Below are 24,777 nucleotides of genomic sequence, written 5' to 3'. Positions count from 1 at the left end.
ATTGTGAAGAGCAGGGGAGATTTAAGCTGGGTGTCGTGTTGTCTTGTCTTACTTGTAGCAGTGATTATGTACTTTACTGTTGTTGTTATTTCATCTTGGAGGCTTTTCTTTTTATATGATATACCTCAAAAAGAAAGACTCATGGACCAGCTGGGTAACTGCAGTGCCAGGGTGTGGTTACATAAATGGTGGGTCTTTCCTGTGTTGCTCGCAGTCTGTAGACATGGTGCAGAAAGACAGTTGGGAGATGAGAGCCATAGGGAAATACTGAGGGCCATCGAAGTGCTGGCTCAGCGGCAGCCTGGTGAAGGAGTCTTGAGTTTAGCCTGATGGGTGAGCAGGAGTCATGGTGGACAGGAAAGGCTGCCAGAGATGAAATTTCATCTTGTGTTTTGTGAGTAGGAAAAGCCACAAACTGGAGCTTAGTTGGATACAGGGAAAGTTGGAGCAGGACAGGCTGGCACAGAGATAAAAGCTGAAATGTTTTTCACTTTTACTTAACCCTCCTCTGATGGCATATGACCCTGTGTTCTTTTTTTGGGTTCTTAAAATTTGGCTTAAAATGACCAACAAAAACAACAGAATAACAGTTTCCAAGGAGGAGAAAATCAATTGACTAGTTGTCTTCAGATTGACTTCTGCTCCACAAGCGACTAAGGCTGTGCTTGGGCTTCTGTGCACTACAGAGGGTCATCAAAGCCTGATTGACAGCCACCTACAAAACTGGCACACTTAGGTGTGACTTGTATCTCTAAGGAAAGATCGTTTTCTCTAGTTGCAGGATAGGGAAGTTAAAAGTCTTTTCTCCATTTAGTTTGAAACGGGCCAGATCTGAAAATTGATTCAAGTACACATATCTGCAATTCTATTTTATAATATTCTATTTTGATTAATTCTTAGAAAATTTCATATATACATAGGATTTATTTTGATTATATTCATCCACTCTTCCCCTCCACACCCCACTCCTAATTTTTTTCTAATTTCTTTTTTTTTACAAATTTATTTAGTTTTATTCATGTGTGTGTGTGTCTCTGTGTGTGTGTGTACCATGTGTGCGGGTGCTCATAAAGTCAGCCCTTCAACCCTTTCAGGGAATCAAATTTAGGTTCTCTAGAAGACCAGTAACTGTTCTTTATCATTAGATTGTATCTCCAGTCCCCCTCCCTAACCAAGCTCATATTCTCTGCCCTTTTTAGAAGTAACCGACCAGTCCAGCTCATTTTGCCCATATACTCATAGGTGTGGGACCATCTATCGGTGGCCACACCCTTAGAGAAAATGGTCTTTCCATCCCCCTACATTGAAACTCTTGAGTTTCATTCTCAATCCTTGGAGTGATGTAGTCGGGAGGTGACAACTGAACAGAAGGACTTCGGTTAATGAATGAGAGCTGTTTGGAGTACCTGCTCTGAAACCCAATGTTTTCTTGTGTATTACAGGCAATGGAATTTGAGGGCTGGGCTGACACCCTGTTCCTGCTGCAGTTCACCCTCTCCTGTGTGATGGGGTAAGTCTTTAATACATTCTTATCAGATCATTTCCTAGAGAAGTAGGTTTCAGAAATTTGTTCTAGAGTTCTTCTCCCTTATTTCTGAGTGTCTTATTCAGTTTCCTGAGTGTGTCTCCTTCTAGATCCTGCTGGCTTTATATCCCCCTGGGAATATGCTAAACTAAAGCCAAGCCACACCCAAATTGATGGAGAAATGAAATGGATATTTATCCACCATCCCTCTGTGTGATAACAGCCACTATATTTCATTTATGTTTTTTCATTTTCCTCAGCATTGACATCTGACATATATCATTGACCCTTATATACAAGAAAGCAGGCTCTGAGTTTAATTATCTTAGTTTGCTTTGTTCGTGGCTGGCAGTGGTGGCATCTCAATTTGGGGCTGCTGGACTTCTGTGTAGAAGGGGAGAGCATCATTGTAGTTCCCAGCTGTGTTTTCTGTAGCTGGTCAGTGTGGTTGTTGCTCATGACTGGACATGCACACAGGAGATAGGACTTCAGAAGCCTCCATGAGCTGGGCACTAGAAATGTTGTCGAATAGTAGCTGTTGAGACCTGCCATCTCCTCTTAAACTCTCATTGTGTTTTCTTCCATTATTAAGAAGCTCTCTTGCCTTCATCCTGGCCATGGGTCATTTTATCCCAATGGCAAGATGACAGGGGCCCGTGAGCCCTGAGCATTCTGTCTGCCTTGATGAGTTAGCAGGAAGGATGTTTTTAAAGAGCCCTCCTCATTGTGAATGAGCTGCTCATGGTTTTGGTAGCAGGAAAGCCCTGGTCAGAAAACAGATGCATGTTTCAAAAATCTGCAGCTCTTGAGATATGAAATGCTCTCAGTTGCTCAGAGCCTGCACTGGTTGTTTCTCTTAGTGAGGGGCTGTGGGACAGCAGGCTCTCACCTGTAACAGACCCTTCCCTTCTCTGCCCTAGGTTCATCTTGATGTATGCTACAGTGCTCTGTACTCAGTACAACTCCGCTCTCACCACCACGATAGTTGGCTGCATTAAGGTGAGATGAAAGAGCAATCCTGTTTCTTTTTGGAATCTGCTTTATTTAAAAATTGTTCATGTAAATTAAAAACTAGGGAGGTGGCTTTGCTGATAAACATGCTTGCTGCCCAGTCTGATGACATGAGTTCTCTAAAACTCACAAACTAGAAGTTAAGAAATGACTCTTACAATTTGTCCTCTGACCTCACTTACATACCGTGGGACAAATGCCTCCCCAAATAAGTGAAAATTGTTAAGAAAAAAAAAAACAATTAAAATTTGGCACTGGAGCCAAGATGGCCCAGCAGGTAAAAAGTGCTCGCTGTAGAAGCCTGACAACCTGAGTTTGAGTCTTAGAACTCGTGTAAAAGTGGGAGGAGTGAACTGACCCAACAAAATTGTCCTCTAATTGTGCATGTGCCCTTCCCCTAATATGCACAGCAATATTAATAAAGTAATGAGATCTTAAAAAGAGTGTCAGTACCCTAAGTCTCAGCATTACTCCTACTTGCTGGAGTAGAGGCTTGACATGCAGTGTGTAATTTCTAAATCAGTTTGTAGCAACTTAGGAAGGGCATAGCCTCTACTTGAAGGTGACTTAGCTCTAGGGAATGTGGACAAAGTTAGACACATCAGTTACTGTAGAGGAAGAAAGGGGGAGGAGACTGTTTCCACGACAGAGTGATAAACACATCTCTCAGTCCAAGCCCTAACTTTCTTTGGGAGGTGAAGCTTGCCAGAAACTAATCAAGGTGGGTTTCTTATGTGTGAGTTGCCCTCACATGCCTGTGGATTTCTTATGTCTGAGGCTCCTAAAAGCTGTGCCTGACATTCCCAGGGATGTCTTTCCTTCTGATCTATTTGATTAAGAGAGAATCATTTGTCTTCAGACAGAAAAGCCCAGTTAACTTGGTATTGCTAAAGCTAATCAAAACCCGAGACTACTTTTATCAGACTTGGTGGTTTTAGTTTTTCATTTTTAAGAATACCTCAAATACTCACATTCTTCAGCAGTTAGCAAAGTGGGCCTACTTTCTGAAAGAGGCCAGATTGAGAGAGGCAGGTCTGTGATCATTTTGGAAGAACAGTGCATTTGCCACCCTGATGCCCTTGTCAGAGTGAGGGAGGGGAAGGGAATGCAGAGGGAAGGTTGGAGCTATGTTCAGATTTTTCTCTGCACCCCAATGGAGTAGAACTCATGGGACTTAGGGAAAACTGCACTGGGTTAAAATTCCTGACAATCTGTAGCTCCTCATCATGGAGTCAGAGTTTGACATGAATGGAACTCCAAATGTAACAAGTCAGTCGCATGAAATCTCTCAGAAAGCTTGTATAGAGGCTGTCTGTAGTCAAGGGCTTGGAACAGCCAACCTTAAATTACTTCTCAGCTGAGTTCTGCTTTGTAAATCCACACTTCCAGAGCAGAGCAGACAACAGCAAGAACACAGGAGGGCAAGAATCGGTGCCCTATTTTCAACCTAGGAGAAGGACAGGCAGGAAAAGCCCACAATTGAAACTGCTCAGTCTGTTTGCTTAGGTTTTTGGAACACTCTGCCATGGTCAGCCAAGGCTACCCATGCCATCATGACCACATGGCTGTCCATGCTCCACTATGGTCAGCAGATGGTACCCATGCCACCGTGATCACATGGCTGTCCGTGTTGCCCATTGCGCCTACCTCCTGTTGGTTTCATTTTAAGCTCAAGGGAGGAGTAAATGATTGGCTAGTTCACTGTCGTTTTGCTACTGTCTGCTGTGTGGTCTTACAAGTAAAAGATGGGAATTTTCCTACCATGGCTGGCCACAGTCTTATGACCCACAGTGGAGTTTCTGAAATACTGTTGATAACAGCTTTCAGAGATCAGCCATGATTTTCCTAAGTTGTCTTATGCTTCCTTGTAAGGATCTCAGCCTCACAAAACCTTAGATTGGATTCTGTGTTTCCCTCAGGATGATAGGAAAGTCACCTGCCCTGGGCATACCAAGTCACATCCTCAATAGCAAAGCCTAGACTCTGAGCTGCATGAAAATTGGGAGTTACAGTCTTAGCGTTAATGTGATACTCTTGTTCTTCCAGTAATTTCTGCGTGGAGAGATTGCTTAACATACTCAACTGTGTCCTTGTATGCTTCCTAACTTGTGGTTGTGAGCAGTGAGGACTGGATTCTCTGTCCCCTCTTGTCCCCTGTGCACACTATGCATATCAGTCACTTCATCCAATCAGAGGTCCTATCACATTCCTTTCTAAGATACCTGATATCCTTGTTTACTTCATACTTAATTTTGTCCGTCCACTCAAATAGTAAGAAAGTCTGCTCTATGTAACGATCATTAGAAAATGCTGGTTACTTCTGAATCCTCTCCCAGAGGGCATTTCATTATAAAGACAGTTTTAAGTTTTGTTTAATGTGTTTTATGCCCACCCTTATGCTACAGATCAAACCCAGGGCTCTGCACATGCCAGGCAAGTGCTCTGGCACCGGGCTGCACCCCAGTCCCAGCCTTGAACATGTCCTCAGTTTTGTCTCATGGCTTAATTGTTTTGAAATTAAAATATAATTCAGCATTTTTCTCCTTCCCTTTCTTTTCTCAATCCCTTCCTTGTATTGTACCCTCTCAAACTAATGTACCAATGCCCCCCCTTTTTTGTTATTGTTTTATATAAACACATATATATACACAGCTCTATAAATACAACTTTACCAATCTGCTCAATGTTACTTATATGTATATGATTTCAGGTCAGACCACTTGGTATTGGATAATAAATTGGGGGTTCATCCTTAGAAATACTCTCTCTTAGTTGCCTTTAGTTCTTTGTCTAGTGATGGGGACCCACAAGATTTCTACTCCACGTTAGTGTGTTGTTGTTGTTGTTCTTGTCCAGGTCCTGTTCAGGCAAGGTGTCATGAGCAAAGCTTCCCTGTCTTTCGCAGAGACACAGTCCTATAGAGGATTTCCTGGTCCTCTGGCACTGGCAATCCTTGTGCCCTCTTCCTACGGTGTTTCCTGTGCCTTAGGTGCAGGAATTATGTTGTATATTTACCAGTGTGGCTAGTCGCCGCACAATCAGTTATTCTCTGCATGGTTTGTGGGTTTCTGTAATGGTCTTCATCAGTTACAAAGAGAAGTTTCTTTGATGAGGGGTGAGAGCCACATTTATCTGTGATTGTGAGGCTAAGTGTTTATTTAAAGTGCAGTTAGGAATTAGGCTGGCTTAGTAAAGTGGAGGGAGGCTCTCCTCTGAGATCTGTGAGTCACAAGGCCTGGGTAGTTGGCTAGGTTTCCAGCCATGGTACCAGGCATGATTTCTCTCCCATTAAGTGGGTTGTAAGTCCGAGTAGATAGCTGCTGTTACCACCAAGGTGTGAGTATCACTATGGCAGCAACTGAGTTCTCGCCTTGCTGGTCACTGTAGCTCATATGGGAAGGATCGTTGTTTGCTTTCCTCTGTTGGAAGCTTGCATAGCCCCTTCTGGCACTGTGACAGCTAGTTCTCAGTGGTGAGACTTTCAGGTTGGATTCAGCTTAGATCCTCCAGGTCCTGTATCCAAAGTGCATGGTGTCGTCACTGATAGGGACCACCTAAGAGAAGTGACTTGTAAAACTCTGTGTGTATGACTGTGTGTGTGCCACAGGGCATCCATGAAGGTTAGAGGAAAATTTTTGGGAAGTCAGTTCTCTCCTCTGACTTGGGTTCTTAGTTGTAAGTTGGACTTAGGTCATAAGTTACCTGCTGAGCCATTTCACTGGTCCAGTAGAAGTGATTTTAAATGACTTTGAAATTACTTTTTATATGTTTTGTTTTATTTTGTTTTGTTGAGATAAGGTCTCTTAATGTAGTCCTGTCTATTCTGGAGTCTAGCTATGCAAACAGGCTGGCTTCAAACTCACAGAGATCCTTCTGCCTCTATCTCCTGAGTGTTGGGATCAAAGGTGTGCACTACTGTGCCGTACCCTAATTGTTCTGTTTTTAAGATATCAAGGAAGAGTCCTCAAAAGACACTGTATATGTTGTATCTCCATCCCTTTAGTTTTTTTGAGTCAGGGTTTCTGTGTATAGCCCTGGCTGTCCTGGAACTCACTCTGTAGACCAGGCTAGCCTCGAACTCAGAAATCCGCCTGCTTCTGCTTCCCAAGCGCTGGGATTAAGGTGTGTGCCACCACTGCCCAGCCTAACTCTCTATCTTCCTTTTTCATATATTTTTTGAGGAGAGTTGTTGAAGGCAGAGTTTCTCTTTGTAGCCCTGTCTATCCTAAAACTCATTTTATAGAACAGGCTGGCTTCAAACTATAGAGATCCACCTGCCTCTGCCTCTTGAATGCTGGAACTAAAGGTGTGCACCACTGTTACCTGGCCTTCCTTTTCATTTTTAAAAAGAAAATGCTTGTTCTTTACCCATTCCTCCCAAGTCAACAGTTATCCCAGTGGGGGGAAAGTCATGTTGGCTACAGTAGGATGCAGAACAAGTTGGTGATATATAGTATTCTTCATGTAGATGAGACTGTTTGTCCTTTAGAGAACCTGATTGGGAAAGCTCATGTTAGAGATACCTTATTCCTGTTCTTCCTCTTGCTACACGCAGATGATAGACCTTTGTTGGGACTGTATGCTTACTTATTTTGTACTTGAGTCTTATGAGTGTTCTTACATGTACATTTCAAAAGCTCGCTTAGAGTTATATAACAATATATCACCATTTTTATTTTTTAGAATATATTAATAACCTATATTGGAATGGTCTTTGGTGGAGATTATATTTTCACGTGGACAAATTTTATCGGCCTAAATATCAGGTAAGTAAAAATATTGAATTATTTATAACTTTACTGACAAGTGGGGGTTTAAGTATTCAAATAGTGTTACAGCATAGGATTAGGCTAGTCATTCAATTGTAAATCTGTTGACTCATCAAATAAATTTATGGAGTGCCTACAGTTTACTAAATATGTTTTAATGTCTCTAGCTAATGTTTTATAAGAAATGGAAGGCAATGGTTCCATATTCAATGCATACGATTTAGGGTTGTACTTCCTTTCCCCTGTGCCAAAGAACACTCATTGGCTTGTTAAACTTGATGACAGGTAATGCTCTCAAGAAATTCAGGGCTAAAAACCACCAGTTCTATTACTGTTGTAAGTATTTGACTGTAGATATATCACTACCTTTTAAAAAGTATTAATTTTGTGGGGCTGAGGAGATAACTCAGCAGTTAAGAGTACTGACAACTCTTCCATAGGATCCATGTTTAATTTCCAGCACCCACATGGCAGCTCACACCATTTGTAATTCCACTTCTAGGGGATGTTATGTCCTTGTCAGGACTCCACAGACACCAGACATACATGTTAATAGACATAGGTACAATATTCATACACATAAAATAATAAATAGTATTTGGAAAGTAATTGTTATTTAACAATTTCTTATAAGTATATAATGTATACTGACATCTCTGTCCTCACTCCTTGCCTTAATAACCCCCATTGCTATCAACTCCCCCCCCCCACTGTTATTCCTCTTCCCAGATCATGACTCTGTTTTTGTTTTGTGACTTTTTAATTTACTCAGTGCCATCTCTGTGACCATAGGATTGATACTATTCATAGCAGAATCCTGGATAACCTACCAGAGTGGACTCCTGGATAGCCCACTAGAGTGGACCCCTGGATAGCCCACTAGAGTGGAACCTACTAGAGTAGACCCCTGGATAACTCACTAGAGTGGACCCTTGGATAGCCCACTAGAGTGGAACCTACTAGAGTAGACCCCTGGATAACTCACTAGAGTGGACCCTTGGATGGCCTACTAGAGTGGAACCCACTAGAGTGGACCCCTGGATAACCCACTAGAGTGGACCCTTGGATGACCCACTAGAGTAGACTCCTGGATGGCCCACTAGAGTGGAACCCACTAGAGTAGACTCCTGGATAACCCACTAGAGGGAACCCCTGGATGGCCCACCAGAGTGGAATCCACTAGAGTGGAACCCTGGATAACCCACTAGAGTGGACCCTTGGATGGCCCACTAGAGTAGACTCCTGGATGGCCCACTAGAGTGGAACCCACTAGAGTAGATTCCTGGATAACCCACTAGAGTGGACCCTTGGATGGCCCATTAGAGTGGACCCCTGGATAGCCTACCAGAGTGGAACCCACTAGAGTGGACCCTTGGATAACCCACTAGAGTGGACCCTTGGATGGCCCACTAGAGTGGACCCCTGGATAGCCCACTAGAGTAGAACCCTGGATAGCCCATTCTCCTGGTGGGTAGTCAATGGGTACACAAGTGAAGGTGGTGGTTCCCGTCCCCAGATCTACCAGTAGCAGATAGTTAAGCAGTGAAGGGTGAGGTCCCTGAGCTCCATGCATCCCTCCATTCTTGTCTAGACCCAGTGCGGGCATGCATAGCTGCCTGTGAGTTCCTGAGTGCCATGGCTGTGTCTTATCCAGGACGATGACATTTTACAACCTCCTGGCCCTTTCATTTGTTTACCCTGTTTTCCTTCAGTGTCCCTGAGCCTTAGAGGGGATGAGAGAGAGATCTCCTTGAGAGCTGGGCACTTATCAGTCACTTACTCCCACCATGTTTTACAGACTCAGTCTACATCCTCACCATTGCTCACTGGAAAGAGAGGCTTCTCTGTTAAGGCGTAACTTATCTGCGACTATAAACATAGTTAGAAGGCAGCTTGAGCTGTGCTCATTTATTAAGCAACAGTATTATATATCCTCCTTCCCTGTGATTTTGTTTGCTATAAGTTTTTGACAAGGTTTACAATACCAACATGAATTCCCTCCTGTGGAGTGGGTCTCAGATCCAACCAAGGAGGGCAGTTAATCACCCCTATTGTTATGCCACTATCATGCAAGTGGGCATGTCACTCTTGGCAGGTTGGTTGAGTAGACTGTAAGAGTGACAGCTTGATAAGAACACTGATGCTTTCGTCCCTCAGTAGCTTACATTTAGTACTCTGTAGGACTGTGAAAGCTAACCAGCAAAGAGGAATCAATGCCCAGGCTCAGCAGAGTCACAGGTGGATGCAGCTGTAGCTCGTGCAGGAGTGTGCACTGGTGTCCTTAGCGGGCTGCATCAGCAAGCCCTCACCAGCATCACTGCCTGCCTTTCAAGCTGTTTGCTACTGTCAGTGAAGGGTTGATTGACATTGTATCAAAGACTTCTTTTAGTTCTAGGCTTTGAATTTTGTGGTTTTAAGTATTTCTTATATGCCTATATGTTATCCAATTTATGTTTGGGCCAGACCTCTGTTCTGATGTTAGTCTTGTCTCTTTAGTAGCCTGCTTGCTACTGCCAGCTGACTTTTCCCACATGCAGATCCTTTATTTTCCTCCTTGTTAACTCTGCTTTCCATCCTGGGCCATCTTAATTGCTGGAAATTCTTCCCTTCCAGGTGAAAACCCAGTCTCCATTGTGTGTAGGAGTTACTTTAGTATTTATTTGATTTTGTGTATGTGCCTGCATCTGTATTTATGTCATCTTGGTACCTGAGGAGGCCCAGAGTCAGCTCGCTCCTTTCCTTGGGTCCACCTTGCCTTGCGTCTGGGGTTAGCTCTTGGACTGGCTGAAACATCTCACCAGCCCATCTTCTTTTTAATTAGCAGCCAATGATGTAATTTTCTTAACCTTTCACTTCAAGTGTAAACAAATGACAATACTTATTTGCTTTAAGAATAAATATGGAGATTAATAATAGTAATGGATTAATAATCCTCCATTATTTTTCCCCTAATGTTTATTGGCCATCTCCTTGGGGTGGAACTGGCAGGAGGAATTGGTGGAGGATGTATTGTTCAATTGTTGTGGGGAGACGCTGCTTAATTGTGGACTGTTTACAGTTTCACAGGTTTAATCCATTAATCATCATGGCCGTGCACTTGGCTGCATGCAGTCAGGTATTGTGCTGGAGAAGTAGTGTAGAGCTTTACAATCTGATCCACAGGCAGAGAGAGGCGCAGGCAGGCAGGCAGGCAGACAGACAGACAGACAGTCAGACACAGTCAGACAGACAGGCTTTTGAAACCTCAACGTCCAAACATACCTCCTCCAACAAGGACACAGCTACTCTAATGAGAGCACACCTCCTAATCCTTTGCGGCAATCCGCCAGCTAGGAACCAAGCATTCAGAGATAGGAGCCTCCTGGGGCCTTCTCTCTACCTGAAACAGTGTAGTGCCTGGGTACTGCCTCTTGAAGGGGTGTGGAGTGCTGTGCTCTATTTGGATGCCAGGGGATACTGGCTTTTGTTTGTCTTTGAGGTGCTGTTGCTTCTGAGTTCCCGTCTTCTTATGTGGGGTGAAATTAGCTTGCTGTTGAGTTAGAATGACAGAACCAAATAGGATTCAAATCCGGGCATTCTAACACCTGTTCAAATGTTATTTTCATTACAGATTTTGGCAAGGAAAGTATACTGTTTAGTTTTTTTCCCCCTTTTCTTTAAAAATGGAATTGTCTTTGTTATTTTTAGGGCTGCTTTATGGTTGCTGTTCTCTGACTAGACAGCATATAAGGATGAGGTTGTCAACTTTTTTAATGTAAAAGCTAAGCTACAGGGACTATTTAATAGATTTTGCTTGTTTGGAAATGATTTCAGTTAGTTCTTAACAGACTAAACTTTAAAGGAAACCACCAACTGAACTATATTCCTGAAGAATATATGATTAAGCCTGAATAAATATGACTCCCCTATCTCTGTGTCCATTCTTTGTTGTATTATGAAAAGCTTAGCTGGGCTGTGGTGGCACGTGCCTTTAATCCCAGCACTGGAGGCAAAGGCAGGCAGATCTCTGTGACCTAGAGGATAGTGTGGTCTACAGAGAGAGTTCCAGGTCAGCCAGCGATATACAGAGAGACCCTGTCTTGAAAAACCGAAAACCAAAAAGAAGAGGAAGAGGAGAAGAGGAGGGGAAACTTCAGAGCCAGGCATGATAGCTCACATAGCAAGTTGCTAGCAGCCTTGGCCACATGAGTCCCTATCTGAAATACTAAACCCAGAAGAAAAGTGGAGTGTCCCCGCCATGCCTGGTTCAGGAGCAGGAAGCATGGGGCATGCTTAGTAGCTTTCAGGTGCCACTCAGCTTGCATTGTGTGGTTTAAGGAGGAGTTCATGTTTCATTAGAGATGCCTGTCTGCATCTCCCATAAGTGCTTTATTTCCAGAGTCCAATTCCTCAGTGGTCAGCAAAGGGTCCCCTCTCCCAAAAGAAGCAGCATGGAGGACGGAGAATGAGCAGTGAAGGTCCTGGCTCTGGCCATGGCCCAGGCCTCAGGAATAGTGATGCCATAGTCTCAGGGCCACCCAGGATAGAATTAGAATTCGATTAAATAATTGAATGCAATCATTAACCCTTTCTGGTGTATAGGGCTGTGAATTTTGATAAGAGTATTTTATCTCTCTTGTACGTGGTTGCTTCTGTTTCCCTCAAGTCCTGACAGATGCTGTTCTGTTCACAGAGCTGTCAGAATGTCACATGAACAGTGTGTGCTGACTTTCACTCTGAGCCTGGCTCTTTCACACGCTTTCCAGCTGTGTCTGCATGTATTGGTGCTCCACACACTTCTGTTGCTGAGCACACGTGGGCGGATATGTTATATCTTCCACCATTTGAAAGCGGTTGGGCCATATACAATTTTATTTATTTATTTATTTATTTATTTATTTATTTTGGTTTTTCGAGACAGGGTTTTTCTGTGTAGCCCTGGCTGTTCTGGAACTCACTCTGTAGATCAGGCTGCCCTTGAACTCAGAAATCCACCTGCCTCTGCCTCCCAAGTGCTGGGATTATAGGCGTGCGCCACCACGTCTGGCTCCTGGGCCATATACAATTTAAAGCTATTATGCTGTTATGTATTTTCTGCCATAAATATTTGCTTAGAAGTTTAGGTCTTAGTTGCACTTGGATAAATACATAGATTTGCATGTTTAACTTAAGTGCTGGGGTGTAACTCAGTGCTGGAGTATACACCTAACATGCCGGAGGCCCTGGAGTGGGGGTGGGAGTGGTGAGGGGAGGAAGAAATTGCATCCTGTTTTATTTTTCCTTCTAAAATGTTGGGACTGCTTTGCAGAGCCACCAGCAGTATGTGGAGTTCTGGTGCTGTGTCCTGGCCTTAGGGGCTGCCTGTCTTGCTTTGCTTTGAGCCCCTCTCCAGCTGTCTGCAGACTCACTGTGATCTCCTTTCTCCAGGGTTAATGATAGGAGCATCTTTTCAGTGCTGCATATTTATTTTATCTTTGGTTTTTTACTTTGCTTTGTTTTTAGAAACAGTGTTTCTCTGTGCAGCCCTGGCTGTCCTAGAAGGCACTCTGTAGATTAGGCTGGCTGCAGACTCACAGAGATCCACCCACCTCTGCCTCCTGGTGCTGGGATTAAAGGCATGTGCCACCACTGCCCAGCTGCATATTTTCTTTAGTGAATTTGCAAGTCAGATATTTACCCATTTGAAAAACTTGATCATTTCTTCTTGTGCTTTTAGAGTTCTGAAAGCACAGCATATTTAAATTTTGAGCTTTTCTTTTTATTAAGAGTATTTTGACTGATCCAAGTCCAGAAAGGTTTTTCCCTTGTGTTACAGATGGTTTTGTTCAGACTTCATAATTGTTCACAAAGCTTGTGTTTTGTTTTTGTTTTTGTTTTTTGAGACAGGGTTTCTCTGTGTAGCCCTGGCTGTCCTGGAACTCACTCTGTAGACCAGGCTGGCATGGAACTCAGAAATCTGCCGGCCTCTGCCTCCCAAGTGCTGGGATTAAAGGCGTGCGCCACCACTGCCTGGCTTGTTTTTGTTTTTGTTTTGTGACAAAGCTTGTTTTGAATTAATTTTTACGTATAATAAAATCTGGATTAAGGTACTTTTTAATATGCTGTATTAATAAACATAATTAATTGCTTCCATGCTTTTAATTAAAAATAAAGTCCTATCTATCATTTATGTATGTGTGTATGTTTATATATCATATAAAATAACACTTTTATAGGTGTGTTTTGGGGGTTATTTTTTTTCTTTCTTCTTTATATCTATTCTATAAGAGAGACAGACTAAGAGCTAGAGAAAGGAACCTGAATGGACATGGAACATAGGGAATGAGCCTGATTCTCTATGCTAGGACCACAGTGGGTCCCCTGTACAAGTGGGGTCTGTAGTAAGCCAGTTTCATACAAGTGAGTCGTGGCTCCAGCACTGTAGTCCAGGAGGCTGGATCCCAGGGTCTAAGTCACGTGTTCAGTAGATGAGTGAACAAGTTAGTGTAGCCTCGTGAGCCATGTGTGATACTCCTTAGATTACCAGCTTTTGAGGTCCGAAAATCACTTATCTTAATTACGTCAATATACATTGTTCCTAGCCCATAAGAGGCATTCAACCGTAGTGATTACAGCAAAACACTGCCAATAGCTTCCAGCTTGATTGTGTGGCTGTGAAAGGAAGGCCCTTTCTGTAATGGCTCCTGTGAATAGCTCGTTTCACAGAGAAGCTGAAGCTTGCTCCTCATTGTTTAGCTGCTAAGGCCTGGTTTGCAGTTCACCCTCCATATCCATATTCTTAGCTTCAGGGCTATTTATTTAGTGTTGGTTAGTAGACGAATGTACTAACAATTTCCATAGCTTTTCATAACATGCCTCCTGGTTATGTAAGACTGAAACCTTTTTTAGGGGTGGGGCACTAATCAAGTCATCCAAACTCTCAGGATTCTGGGATGGGATGGGAAGGGATCCAGCTATACAGTTGCTTTCCAGGACATTGTTCTAGTGACCTTTGCCCAGCACTGAAGTCTTTCATTCTCTCATTTGGATCTTTGCTTCTTTTTCTAAAACTTTGAGTGAAGTTTTGGTGCCAGGCTGTTTTTCCTAAGTAGTTCCTTGTAGATGCTTTTGGTCCAGTCTTCTGAAGTAAGAGCCTGAACTTCCCTCGCCTGGTGTTCTCATTTGAAGTATGAGAAGGCCGTGCTTATATTCCGTTAGTGGCTGCTGAAGTCACAGCTGCCAGGCTGCTTATAGTTATATAATGAATGGGTTCTCATTAGAGTGGCTTGTACTTTTGAATAAGTTGCAGGGAAGCCAGCTAGCTCTTTGATAATATCTCAGTGGGGAGAGGAAGAACTGAGCTTAAATGTAGCATAATCCTATGTTCTGTTGCTGCTGCTGCCAACAGCTGCCTCCTGCTCCCTCTTGTAGACCTTGGCTTCTCATCTTCAGAATGTGGAGTTTCACTTCAGGGTGTCAGCCTAACTTGCTTCTGTTCCTCTGTGGTTTGAGTCTGCCTAGAGTGTCTCATGACTGAGGCCACTTTATAGGAAGTATGGAAATTTGAAGGAGTTTCCCACAGGTTTGCAGAACTCATAAACTCTGCTCTGCTAGTTCTAGTGGGAGTCTGCCCATATTTAAATTTTCTTGAAGAGGGAACAAAGGAAAGGGGGCAGCTATGAGAGAGAAGGTGATGGAGGGCCTTTAGTCCTAAGCAGCAGAAATACTTAAGATCTTGCTCAGTGTCTCAGAAACCTCTGCAGAGACAGTGGCCTTGAGTGGTAGGAGCAGATCCCCGGCAGGTGTGCAGGCTTGCTCCTTTGTTCCTTACCTCTTCTGTTCAGAACCCATACATACAGAACCTCACCAGAATTCTGATCTGGAAGCGATATTTGTCTGGCACGTTAGTTAACAAAACTGCTGATAGTCTTGTCAAGGATGTGAGTGCCACAAACATCTCAACAGGGTTTGGGAATCTTTTAGGGTTTTTTTTTTTTTCCCCTCCTTCTAAATTTATTCCTGGGCAGTCTCCCAAAACTCCTAGGCAGATGGAATGGTTCATACCCTAGCCAGACTTGTGTGACTAATAGACTTCTATTTTTGAAGTGTGTGCAAAGACCAACACTTATTTTAGAATAGGTAGGACATGAACAGATACCTGGGAAGGCAGCAGCTAGCTTTGTGCATTCTGCTCTCCTTGCTCCCCTTGTCTTACTGCTGTTTTCTCTTTGTTCTTTCAGCTCCCTTGGTAGGTTAGGTAGAATCAGCTGTTGAGTCCATTGGCTCCTTACACTAAAGCGTGTGCTTGCTTGGACAAGAGAAGAATTTCCTCTTCAGGAAGATTGATTTATAAACAGCCCTGTGCTCAGAGCCTGCCTGAGGCAGGTGGGTAGAACTTCTATAGGGAACTGGAAGGCTTGTCTGTGTGGAGTTTTCCAGATGCTTGCTCTGCTGGCTGTAGAGAAAGAGTAGTGGAGAACAAGGAAGGAGGAAGACAGCTAGGAAGGGTTGTGGGTTGCATATCACGTTCGGACTGGGAATGGTGGAAGTGAGCCCCCAGTTTCAGAGAGAAGAACAAGTGAATGGCCTTGATGTACAAGTGAGTTTGGAATGTTCCGGAGCCAATAGGCCTACATGACAGGGGCAAGCAGTGAAAGGACATGCTATTTGGTTCGTTAGAGGAATAGATTAGGCAGGAGGTTTTGTTAATTACAGAATTTTTTGGGGGAGAGGGAAGGACCTTGGTGGAGTCAGTGTGCAGACATATGACTTAGTTTTAACAGGATCTGTTTGGGCTCTGTGTTGAGGGCAGCCTAATGGCACTGGTGGGCATTCCTGCAGAGACTGTTCTGGAGCTCAGGGTTACCAGGAACAATGACCAGGCATCTTTACAACTTCTGGTAAAGAGCTTGCAGGGCTGTTGTTATAAAATAGCTAAACAGACTAGCCAGCAATTCAGGTGCAGTTTCCAGGGGATGAACCCTGCCAGGATTTGTTCAGGAAGGTGTCACAGAAGAAAGGGCATTTGACTTTTATTCCTACTGGCTGGCTACTTAACCTGTTGAAATGATTTATTACCCTATTTATAGCTTCAGTATGTATGTTACTATATGGTTCTGTGGAACTAATACTGTTACATGATTCTGTAGCCTCCCCACTGAGTGTACTCATAGCATGCTGTAATCCAGAAGGCATGGGCTCTGTGATCAGAAGTCTACCAGCCCAGATGCTAGAGTTTCAGCGGATTCCCATCTCCTCAGAAGGGGGAGAAGTGGGTGGGACAGTTTCAGGATAGACTGCAGTCATCTAACCAGGCCCCTCTGTGAGGAAGAGTGGCTGCTGCAGCTGCTCCTGTTCCTCTCTTCCTGTCCCCATTCCTCTGCTGTGTCTGCCACAGCAGGTCTCTGAATTAGTAATACTTGAATCTGTAAGTTTATATGGAAAAATACTCAGGTTTTTGAAAAAGGCTTGTGTAATGGTTGGTTCTTAATTTTAATATGTCTATCATGTTATTGCTGGATATTTAGTTGTATTAGGTGACTCATGAGTTGTCATTTCTGTAAGTACATACAGTATTTGGTGGCAGCAGTGATCAAGTAGGGTAGAACTGAAGGTTTCTTTGGACAGGTGACAGCAGCTTTCCTTTGTCCCTGGCTGTGAACTGAATGCTGTGTCCCTCCGGCCGGCCGGCATTCATGGTGGAGTTATGATTCCCCAGGTCAGAGTTTTAGCAAGAATGCTGTGGTGGGAGCAGAGTGTGGAGATAAAGCTCTCCTGAGATCCATGTCCCTAGCAAAGAGGAGGAGCCCTGTGCCTCCTTCATTCAAGGCACCAGCGGGAAGACTCCTGTCACATCCACATTCACGGCCCAGCTCCAGAACCGGGGAACAGATAATTGCTCTTCATATGCTGCCTGTTTTACAGTGTCACGTGGGCTGAAGGACTTGTGACGCTGTCATGCTACCACTACTGTGTGCTGATGCTCCGCAAGGAAAGCAGAACACAATTGTCTCCTCTTCCATACAAGTGTGTTAGAGTGTTCTGTCGCTCTCTCACCTCTCTCTCTCCTTCTCTCTCTCTCTCTCCCCTTCCCTTTCTCTCTCCCCTCTCTCTGTGTGCATTAACATAGACTTTATTTTTTAAAAGAATTACTTATATGTATATGAGTACACTGTCACTGTCTTCAGACACACCAGCAGAGGGCATCTGACCCCATTACAGATGGTTGTGAGCCACCATATGGTTGCTGGGCGTTGAACTCAGCACCTTTGAAAGAGCAGTCAGTGCTCTAAACTACTGTGCAATCTCTTCAGCCCCCATAGACTTTATTTTTATTTTTACTTTTTTTGCAGTGGGATCAAACAGGAAGTCTTGCTTTCCAGTGTTATGTGCTATGCCAGTGAGCTACAAACCCAGCCCATGATCATATTCTCAGTGCATATAAACTCATTTAACCTTCCAGACCAGCCTCGCTGAGACATTGTGCTGCGTGTGCCCCACTCAGCTGACATCAGTGCTCAGCTCAGAGCTGCGCTCTAGCAGCAGCGTCCAGGGAGGATCTAGGTTGGCGGGCTTCCATGCCTGCCACTGCAACTTAAGGGCCCTGTCACCTGGCATGCCATTCTGTTCATGGGGTGCAGCTGTGGCCTAGTTCCTAGTGAGACCCCCAGAATCATGTGTGCCAAATCAGCGTGTATTTCAGCCCTTACCCCAATTCCTCGGGGCTCTGTTCAGCAGTTGGCGAAAGCTGACATTGCGAGAGAACCACCTTTCCCCACCTTTCTAGTCTCAAAGGGGCAGAGTGTGTCTTTTATTTGGGACTCTGAATTTTTTTTTTTTTTTTTTAAAAACAAGTTTTGCCTCATGTTGGGAGCAAATGTGCTGTAGAAAACTTTCATTCCAATCCTGGGTTTTTATCCCACCTTTTACCAATTAGTTCCTGGACAGAAGACACACATGACCTTTATATTTATATTTATTATTAGGCTTTATTATCACTAATATATCTACTCTCTATGCTATTAAAATCTATATTCTATTGGTAACCCCGAGTTATCACTATGTTTCATCTAGACTGCTCTTAACTCCAATCGCCTGCTCCCGTGGCTGTGCCTTCTTGACTCCTAACCCTGGTCTTTTTCTTCTCTCCACCTTCTCTCCTCATGGTTCTTCTCAGACCCCAAGCCTGGGAACCTAAGACCCCTCCTTAGACTCTTCTACCCAGCTATTGGCTGTTGGCATCTTTATCCACCAATCAGGGATAATGTAGGGGCATGTTACATGGGGTCACCAGGATCTTCTTGTGTTCTCTGGGAACAACCAGTATTTAGCATAGCAAAAGACCAGATCTCAACAGACAAGCCCAGGTGCGTGGAGCATTTGTATTCATATACAGAATGATGCTGCAGAAAGATTAATTTCCCTGGGGTTTTAAAGCTAGTGGTACATTCAGGATGTAGACCAAGACTCAACTTTGGCTCAGGATTGTCTCATTACTCCAGGGTAGACTGGGGTCTGGGGACACATACAAGCCGTGTCATGCTTTAAGCCTGCACTTGGAGGTGTTCTCATCCAGATGAAAAAGGCTCAGTGACAGAAGAAGTGAGGCTGTTTGTTTTAGGTCTTAGAGAATGTGACTAAGAGAATGGAATGAAAGAAAGAAGGGCATCCTTTCTCCATTGTTTTTGTTGAAGTGGGTTGGGAGCAAAGGGAAGTGACTGTCATAGGGAGAGGGTCACATGGTCCTCAGGGAGCTTTTAGCTTTAGGCACAAAGGCTGTGAGGTCCTAGCCAAGCTATGAGGGTCTCATCTGAACTAACACAATGGAAAGCAGAAACCATCTCCAGGGTTCAACAGCAGGATAGACAGGCTGCCAGAAGCAGTGGGAGCAGCAAGAGGCCCTGGAGAGGTAAGACAGGTTCCCATTCCCCGAGAGCAGACGCGTTTGCCAATGTGCGGGGGACTCTCAGGAGATGAAAGAATGACGCTTGGGATGCTCCTGTGCTGATGGCACAGTGAAGCCCAGGGATCTGTGATGCAAGGGCAGTGAGAGCTGGGGGAGGCAGCTGCTGCGGGGGAGAGACACCCTGACACAGAGCAGGTTCTCACAGCCTGAGGATTGTTTCCTCCTCTGTGCAGTGTGCATCAGCACGCATGGAGCACCTTGGAGGAGTATCAGAATGGTAGGAGATGAAAGGAAACACAAACACGCCGGTGTTGCACCTCAGCAAGTGGTCTGTGGGAATCCTGCTAGGAAGGATAGACTAGCAGAAGAATCTCTGTGAGGCCAGGATGGAGGGCCAAGTGTGGGCTGTGGTACACTAGCTCCTAGTGGCCACTAACTAGCATTCCTTCCTCACAGGATTCTGAGGTGGCACTTCTCACCCTGCTGCAGCTGGCCTTAGAGCTGGGACATCAAGGCCCAGGGGAAACCACAAAGGGTTTGAAATGAGCAGCATGTTGAGGAGGCTTGTGGTCAGGCCAAGGATGGGGGCCAGATCCAAGCCAGAACAGTTTAAGGGAAAGCCCAGCCCAGCAGTCTGCTTGCTGGTGACCCAATGGAAGAGTACTGGCAATCTCTCTCAGTGAGGGGTCTGATGGGATGCTGGATCTGTGAACCCAGCTTCCAGCTTATTTTTAGAGACAGGAAGGTGTGAAGTCCTCCCAGAGAATGAAGGGGATCGTTGTCCTCATGCGTGCAGGCTGGGGTGGCATGAGTGAGCAGGTGAGGCGTGCCCACAGCCAGGAACTCAGGGAGCTTTCTTCCCTGAGCTTGCCTCTAACTAGAAAGGAACCACATGGCATCTTAGCAGTCAGGTATAACCAGTCAGTGTTCCTGGTGTGTCTTCTAGACTCTTCTCTCTTCTAATTCAAATTGAAATACACATTCATGTTTACTTAATTTATATAGAGGTGACCAACATTTAATGTTTTGCGTACTTTTTAGAGTCATGTAAGATGCCATTGCCTGTCTTACTTATCAGCAATCTAATGGATGTGTAGCATTCCTTCCCAAGGAATGCCTAACTTTTACCAGACTTGCCCTGATACACGTGTAAAGACTCTTCCCTCTTTCCCTTGCCTCCCTCCTGACGGACGGCACTGTTTTGCAGCATCGCTGGCAGCCTGGTGTACTCTTACATCACTTTTACTGAAGAGCAGCTGAGCAAGCAGTCGGAGGCCAGCAGCAGGCTGGACACCAAGGGGAAAGGAGCGGTGTGACCACCGCAGACCCGAGGACGCCGGAGCAGCCTCACTGCGTGCGTGCGTGTGTGCGGGGAGTTAATACTTCTTCGCAATTGTACAACCCTGGGATTGACTGCTGCCTTTGAAAATTTATTGACTGTATGTTAACTATGTTTGAATTAATTTATATCAGACTGGAAAATGTACTGGGAGGATTTTAATTTATTTTTTTCTCTGACAGTGAAGCATCAGTGTTTTGAAATCCTTTACTCTGTAGCTTGCTCTCCGGTGGCCCTGGCAGTATATACAATGTGTTCAGCTAGAGCTGCCTTCCAGTGGGCCGTCCCTGGAGACAATTTAGCTGAAAATGCAGCTGACGATCTGAAACTTCTCCTTTTCTTCTCCCACTTCTTCTCCTTTCTCCTCCTGCTTCTTTCTCCTCTTCTTCCTCTTCCTCCTCTTCTATTTTTTCCTTCCTCCTCCTCCCTCCACCTTTTTAATTGCACTGCCTTCATAGTATTGCATTTGCCAAAGGTGATAGCTGTGGTTTTAAAGCCCTGAGATGCTCTGCAGAGTCGTGCTTTCCTAGACTCTGGTGTGAGCAGAGCGTGCCTTGGAATGTCCGATTCCTCTTTGTTTAGTTGGAGACCAGCAGGGGGTGAAGGAAGCCAGACCTTTACTCTCTCATTCGGCATTACGCTGAGTGCTGGATTGCAGATGCTTGGTAGTGGTCCTGCCCTAGACTGAATGCAAGACGGAAAACTTGGTTCTCTGGCCAACTGGAAAGCTCTGGGACTGTGCACTGCTTACTTCAGGTCTCTGGAACTGCAGGTCTATGAGATTGGAAGCACCTGCCTTGCCTACTCCACAGCCATGAGTCCAGAGCCCACAAGAGACTGAAGAGCTATATTCTGTACACCAGCATAGCAGTGGCTCAGCCTGACCCTTCTCTTAAAGGGACAGACAGTCAGGAAACTGGCACCTCTCCCCATGCCTTTGCATGTGGATGCAGTTGGTATTCTTTGTATTCCTGTTTGCACATCCTTATCTCCCGACAAGGGCCTACATTTCTGAACTGATTGGTGTGAGGGAAGAGCTAGGTGGGCGTCTTTGCTTTGTTGGGACTTGACCTTTTCTTGGAAGGATCTAAGTTCCTCTCCCTGAAGTGACATGAGGTCAGCTTTCCCCTACAGATACATCTACATCTACCTGATGAGCATCTCAGACTGGATGTATCTTCCCCTTTCCTCGTTTCTGAGAGAGCCTGTGTGAGTGGACATTGCCTAACCTGCCTCAGGAAGGAGTGCTTGCCCGAGCCAGGCGTGGCTCAGAGGCATCACAGGCTTTGGAGGGGCTTGCTTGGGCCAGCATGATTGCTAGGGAAGGAAGAGGCTTGCTTTTGCCTCCTTTGGTGGTTAGCTGACCACAGGCCTTTAGCTTATATTTTGGTGTCTCAGTGGGGAATAGGAGAGGTTTTTTTTTTTTCCCTCTATTTGAAATTTTTCATCTGTAGGCTCCATCTTGCATATAAATTTTTTTAAGAAAGAGATTTGCAAGTTTTTTGTAATCTTGTATCAAAAATATGTGGGAGGTTTTGGTCAGTAATGCCGAAGCAGGCTCTCCATGGAGTGCTAGTGAGTCACAGGGCCACTGAGGGCTTTAGGTCTGGCCTTTGCTTTCCTTGCTGGGAGCTTTTAAGTGAGTGAAGATGTAATGACCAGCATATTGGTAACCACGTGGACAAATACAGGGGGCAGAGCCTGGCCTTAGCTGAAAGGACACAAATGAGAGAAGTCAGCGATTTGTAAGGAAGACCTGTCTGCATTGATTTCAGGCCAGCCCCTACAGAACATGGATTCCATTCAGAGGTCATGGTCCTCAGATTTTCTTCTAGCTCAGACTAGCCACACAGCTTTTAGAACTGTCTCCCGAGTCCTCCTCTGACAGTGATGCTCTTTCTTCCCACGTCTGTGCAATGCTGGTTTCTCCCACATATAGGCTATAATGGAATTTTCCTTCCCTGGGGAAAAATACTGAGAATGAGCGCAGTGCTCAGTTCATACGGCGCCCAGGGCATATGGCACACTGCATACGGCGCCCAGGGCATATGGCACACTGCATACGGTGCCCAGGGCATATGACACACAGCAGACACATATCTGTCATTCTTTCTTCAGTGCCAGCAGCATAGAGCAACATGTTTCCAAGTCTCACGAACCTGTGCTTCTTGCCTTCAGATACTTAGGTAACAGTCTCTGCCCCCTATCTTTTTGAAAATACAAAACAAAAATATTCTCTGTATAATTATAGCCACTATGATTCTGCTTTTTAAAAAGAGAATTATTTTCATATTATTGTGGCAAATATGAAAAGGGGAAATCTGTTTTCTGTCTCCGTGGGAGTCAGTTGCATTTCAGTATGGTAGCTCACTGAAGACCCCACTGTCACCCTGAGGGGGCTTCCAGGCCTTCAGCCCTCACCTCAGAGCCAAACACTGGATCCAGCCTCTCGTAGTCTTTCACACCATCACTTTTCTAGGCCTGCCTTCTGCTCCTGCTGCTCACAGTTCACCTTGTGGGATGAGGAGACTCTCTAGTGTTTTCTTTTTTTAACCTTTACTTTGAATATATTTTTAAAAAAGAAATCTACTGGTTAGATTTTATCGTCTCACAGAAATGTTTTTAGAGATTATTTTGTTCACAGATGTTTCCTTTCAAGACCTTTGCCTACAGGTGTTCGCCTCTCACACATCTTTTCAATATAGATTCTATTTACCAATTGACTTAGTGTTTGTAAGAGGTACTGACTGAGCACTGAGGTATGTAAATCAGGTGACAGAAACATGGAAAATCATGTGCCTAACTATTTTTTTAATGATGTCAAATAAATACTTTTTCTGGAAAATGTGTGTTAAAATTCCTTGCTCCTGTGTCGTGAGCACTGAGAGATAGGTACCTGCAGTCCAGGGGTGTAGACACAACTCAGTATTAATGCTTCGCAAACCTGCCATAGAACCTGCGACTACGATCCCATGATGAGCTTCAAGGAGAGAAGTGTTACTCTCTTTTCAGAAGTTAGACTTGCTTAATGAGCCTTCTCAGGGTGGAGCAGCACTGAGTACTGGGTAATAACCCCCAGTATTATATCCTGCAGTCAGCAGGAGAGCCACTTCGGTCGGTATGATACTCAACAGAGCCAGGAGTACACGGAAGCATGTCAGGGACTGGAACACATGAAGGCATTTTTTAAGAAGTTACCAAGTATGCAGGGCGAAGTATGTCTCCCTTGCTATGCACTGGTCTCCCATCACTAAACTGGTGCTACAGGCATTGGACAGAAGCCTCCACTTCCCCTTCCTCCTGTCCCTGGTGGTTGCAGTTCTTCGTTTCTCGGGCTTTGACTGCAAGTGGGATTGTGCGGTATGCCTTTTGGGGACTGGTATATTTCATGTAGCATGTCCTCAGGGTTCCTCTCTGGACACTCATCAGGCCCTCCTTGAAAGCCTGTGCTGCCCTGGTGTGTACACAGCACAGCTCATTGACAGTGGCTTTGATTCTTAAGAGCCATGCTGCTGTGAGCATGGTTCTACATGACTTGTCAAGATTCTATTTGTGGTCATTTTGGATAAGGGAAAGACTTCATTGAAGGATTTTATATTTGTGTGTGTGTGTGTATGTGTAGCTCAGATGAAGAGGAAGCACTAAGGACATGTGAGGCTCTTGATACTCAGTTTCATCACACACAAAGGCCACACACATCCTGTCTTCGATCATACTTAAGCTTCTTGAAGGTAGAGAGATTTGGGTCTTTTTAGTTCCCAGCCTATGATGGGTACACTATAGGTGCACAATAAATCTTGATAGGGATCAATTTTTACTTTAAACATTTTTTAGGAGCTGGAGAGATGGCTCAGTGGTTAAGAGCACTGACTTCAAATTCAAATTTGAAATCCCGAGTTCAAATCCCAGCAACCACATGGGGGCTCACAAACGTCTGTAATGAGATCTGATGCCCTCTTCTGGTATGTCTGAAGACAGCTACAGTGTACTTACATATAACTTTTTTTTTTTTTAAATTTTTAGTGTATGTTTTGGAAAGGCAACACCAGCTGCAGTATTTGCATCAACTGCAGGTCTCAGGTGACAAATCCCAGAGTCTGAGGTAGAGGTGGATGCATTCAGTACAATTGTAACCAGGTGATAGGATTGTGGTCACCTTCTAAAATCCATTGAAAAGGAAAAGTCATCTGCCAGCCTGCCATGACCTGATGGCCACCAGAGTGACTTAGCTGGCAAGCTACCCCAGGCAGCTTACACTGCAGCTTACTAG

The 24,777-nt window shown here is 44.6% G+C and overlaps 1 protein-coding gene across 2 annotated transcripts in view; it reads left to right on the top strand.

The window, feature by feature from the left end:
• Slc35d1 (solute carrier family 35 member D1) overlaps nt 1–23,352 on the top strand; it is a 51,336-nt gene extending 27,984 nt beyond the window's left edge. For both annotated transcript variants that reach the window (XM_052176874.1, XM_052176873.1), the window contains 4 exons: nt 1,443–1,510; nt 2,446–2,524; nt 7,220–7,302; nt 20,376–23,352. In XM_052176874.1, the coding sequence (XP_052032834.1) occupies nt 1,443–1,510; nt 2,446–2,524; nt 7,220–7,302; nt 20,376–20,484 (339 nt within the window). In that variant the 3' untranslated portion in view covers nt 20,485–23,352. The remainder of the gene's footprint in view (nt 1–1,442; nt 1,511–2,445; nt 2,525–7,219; nt 7,303–20,375) is intronic.
• The last annotated feature ends 1,425 nt before the right edge of the window (nt 23,353–24,777 follow it).

Source organism: Apodemus sylvaticus, chromosome 3 (genome assembly GCF_947179515.1).
Source record: "Apodemus sylvaticus chromosome 3, mApoSyl1.1, whole genome shotgun sequence".
Classification (NCBI taxonomy): Eukaryota; Metazoa; Chordata; class Mammalia; order Rodentia; family Muridae; genus Apodemus; species Apodemus sylvaticus.
Note: the sequence above shows the minus strand (reverse complement) of the source record. Positions and strands in the feature narration are given on the sequence as shown.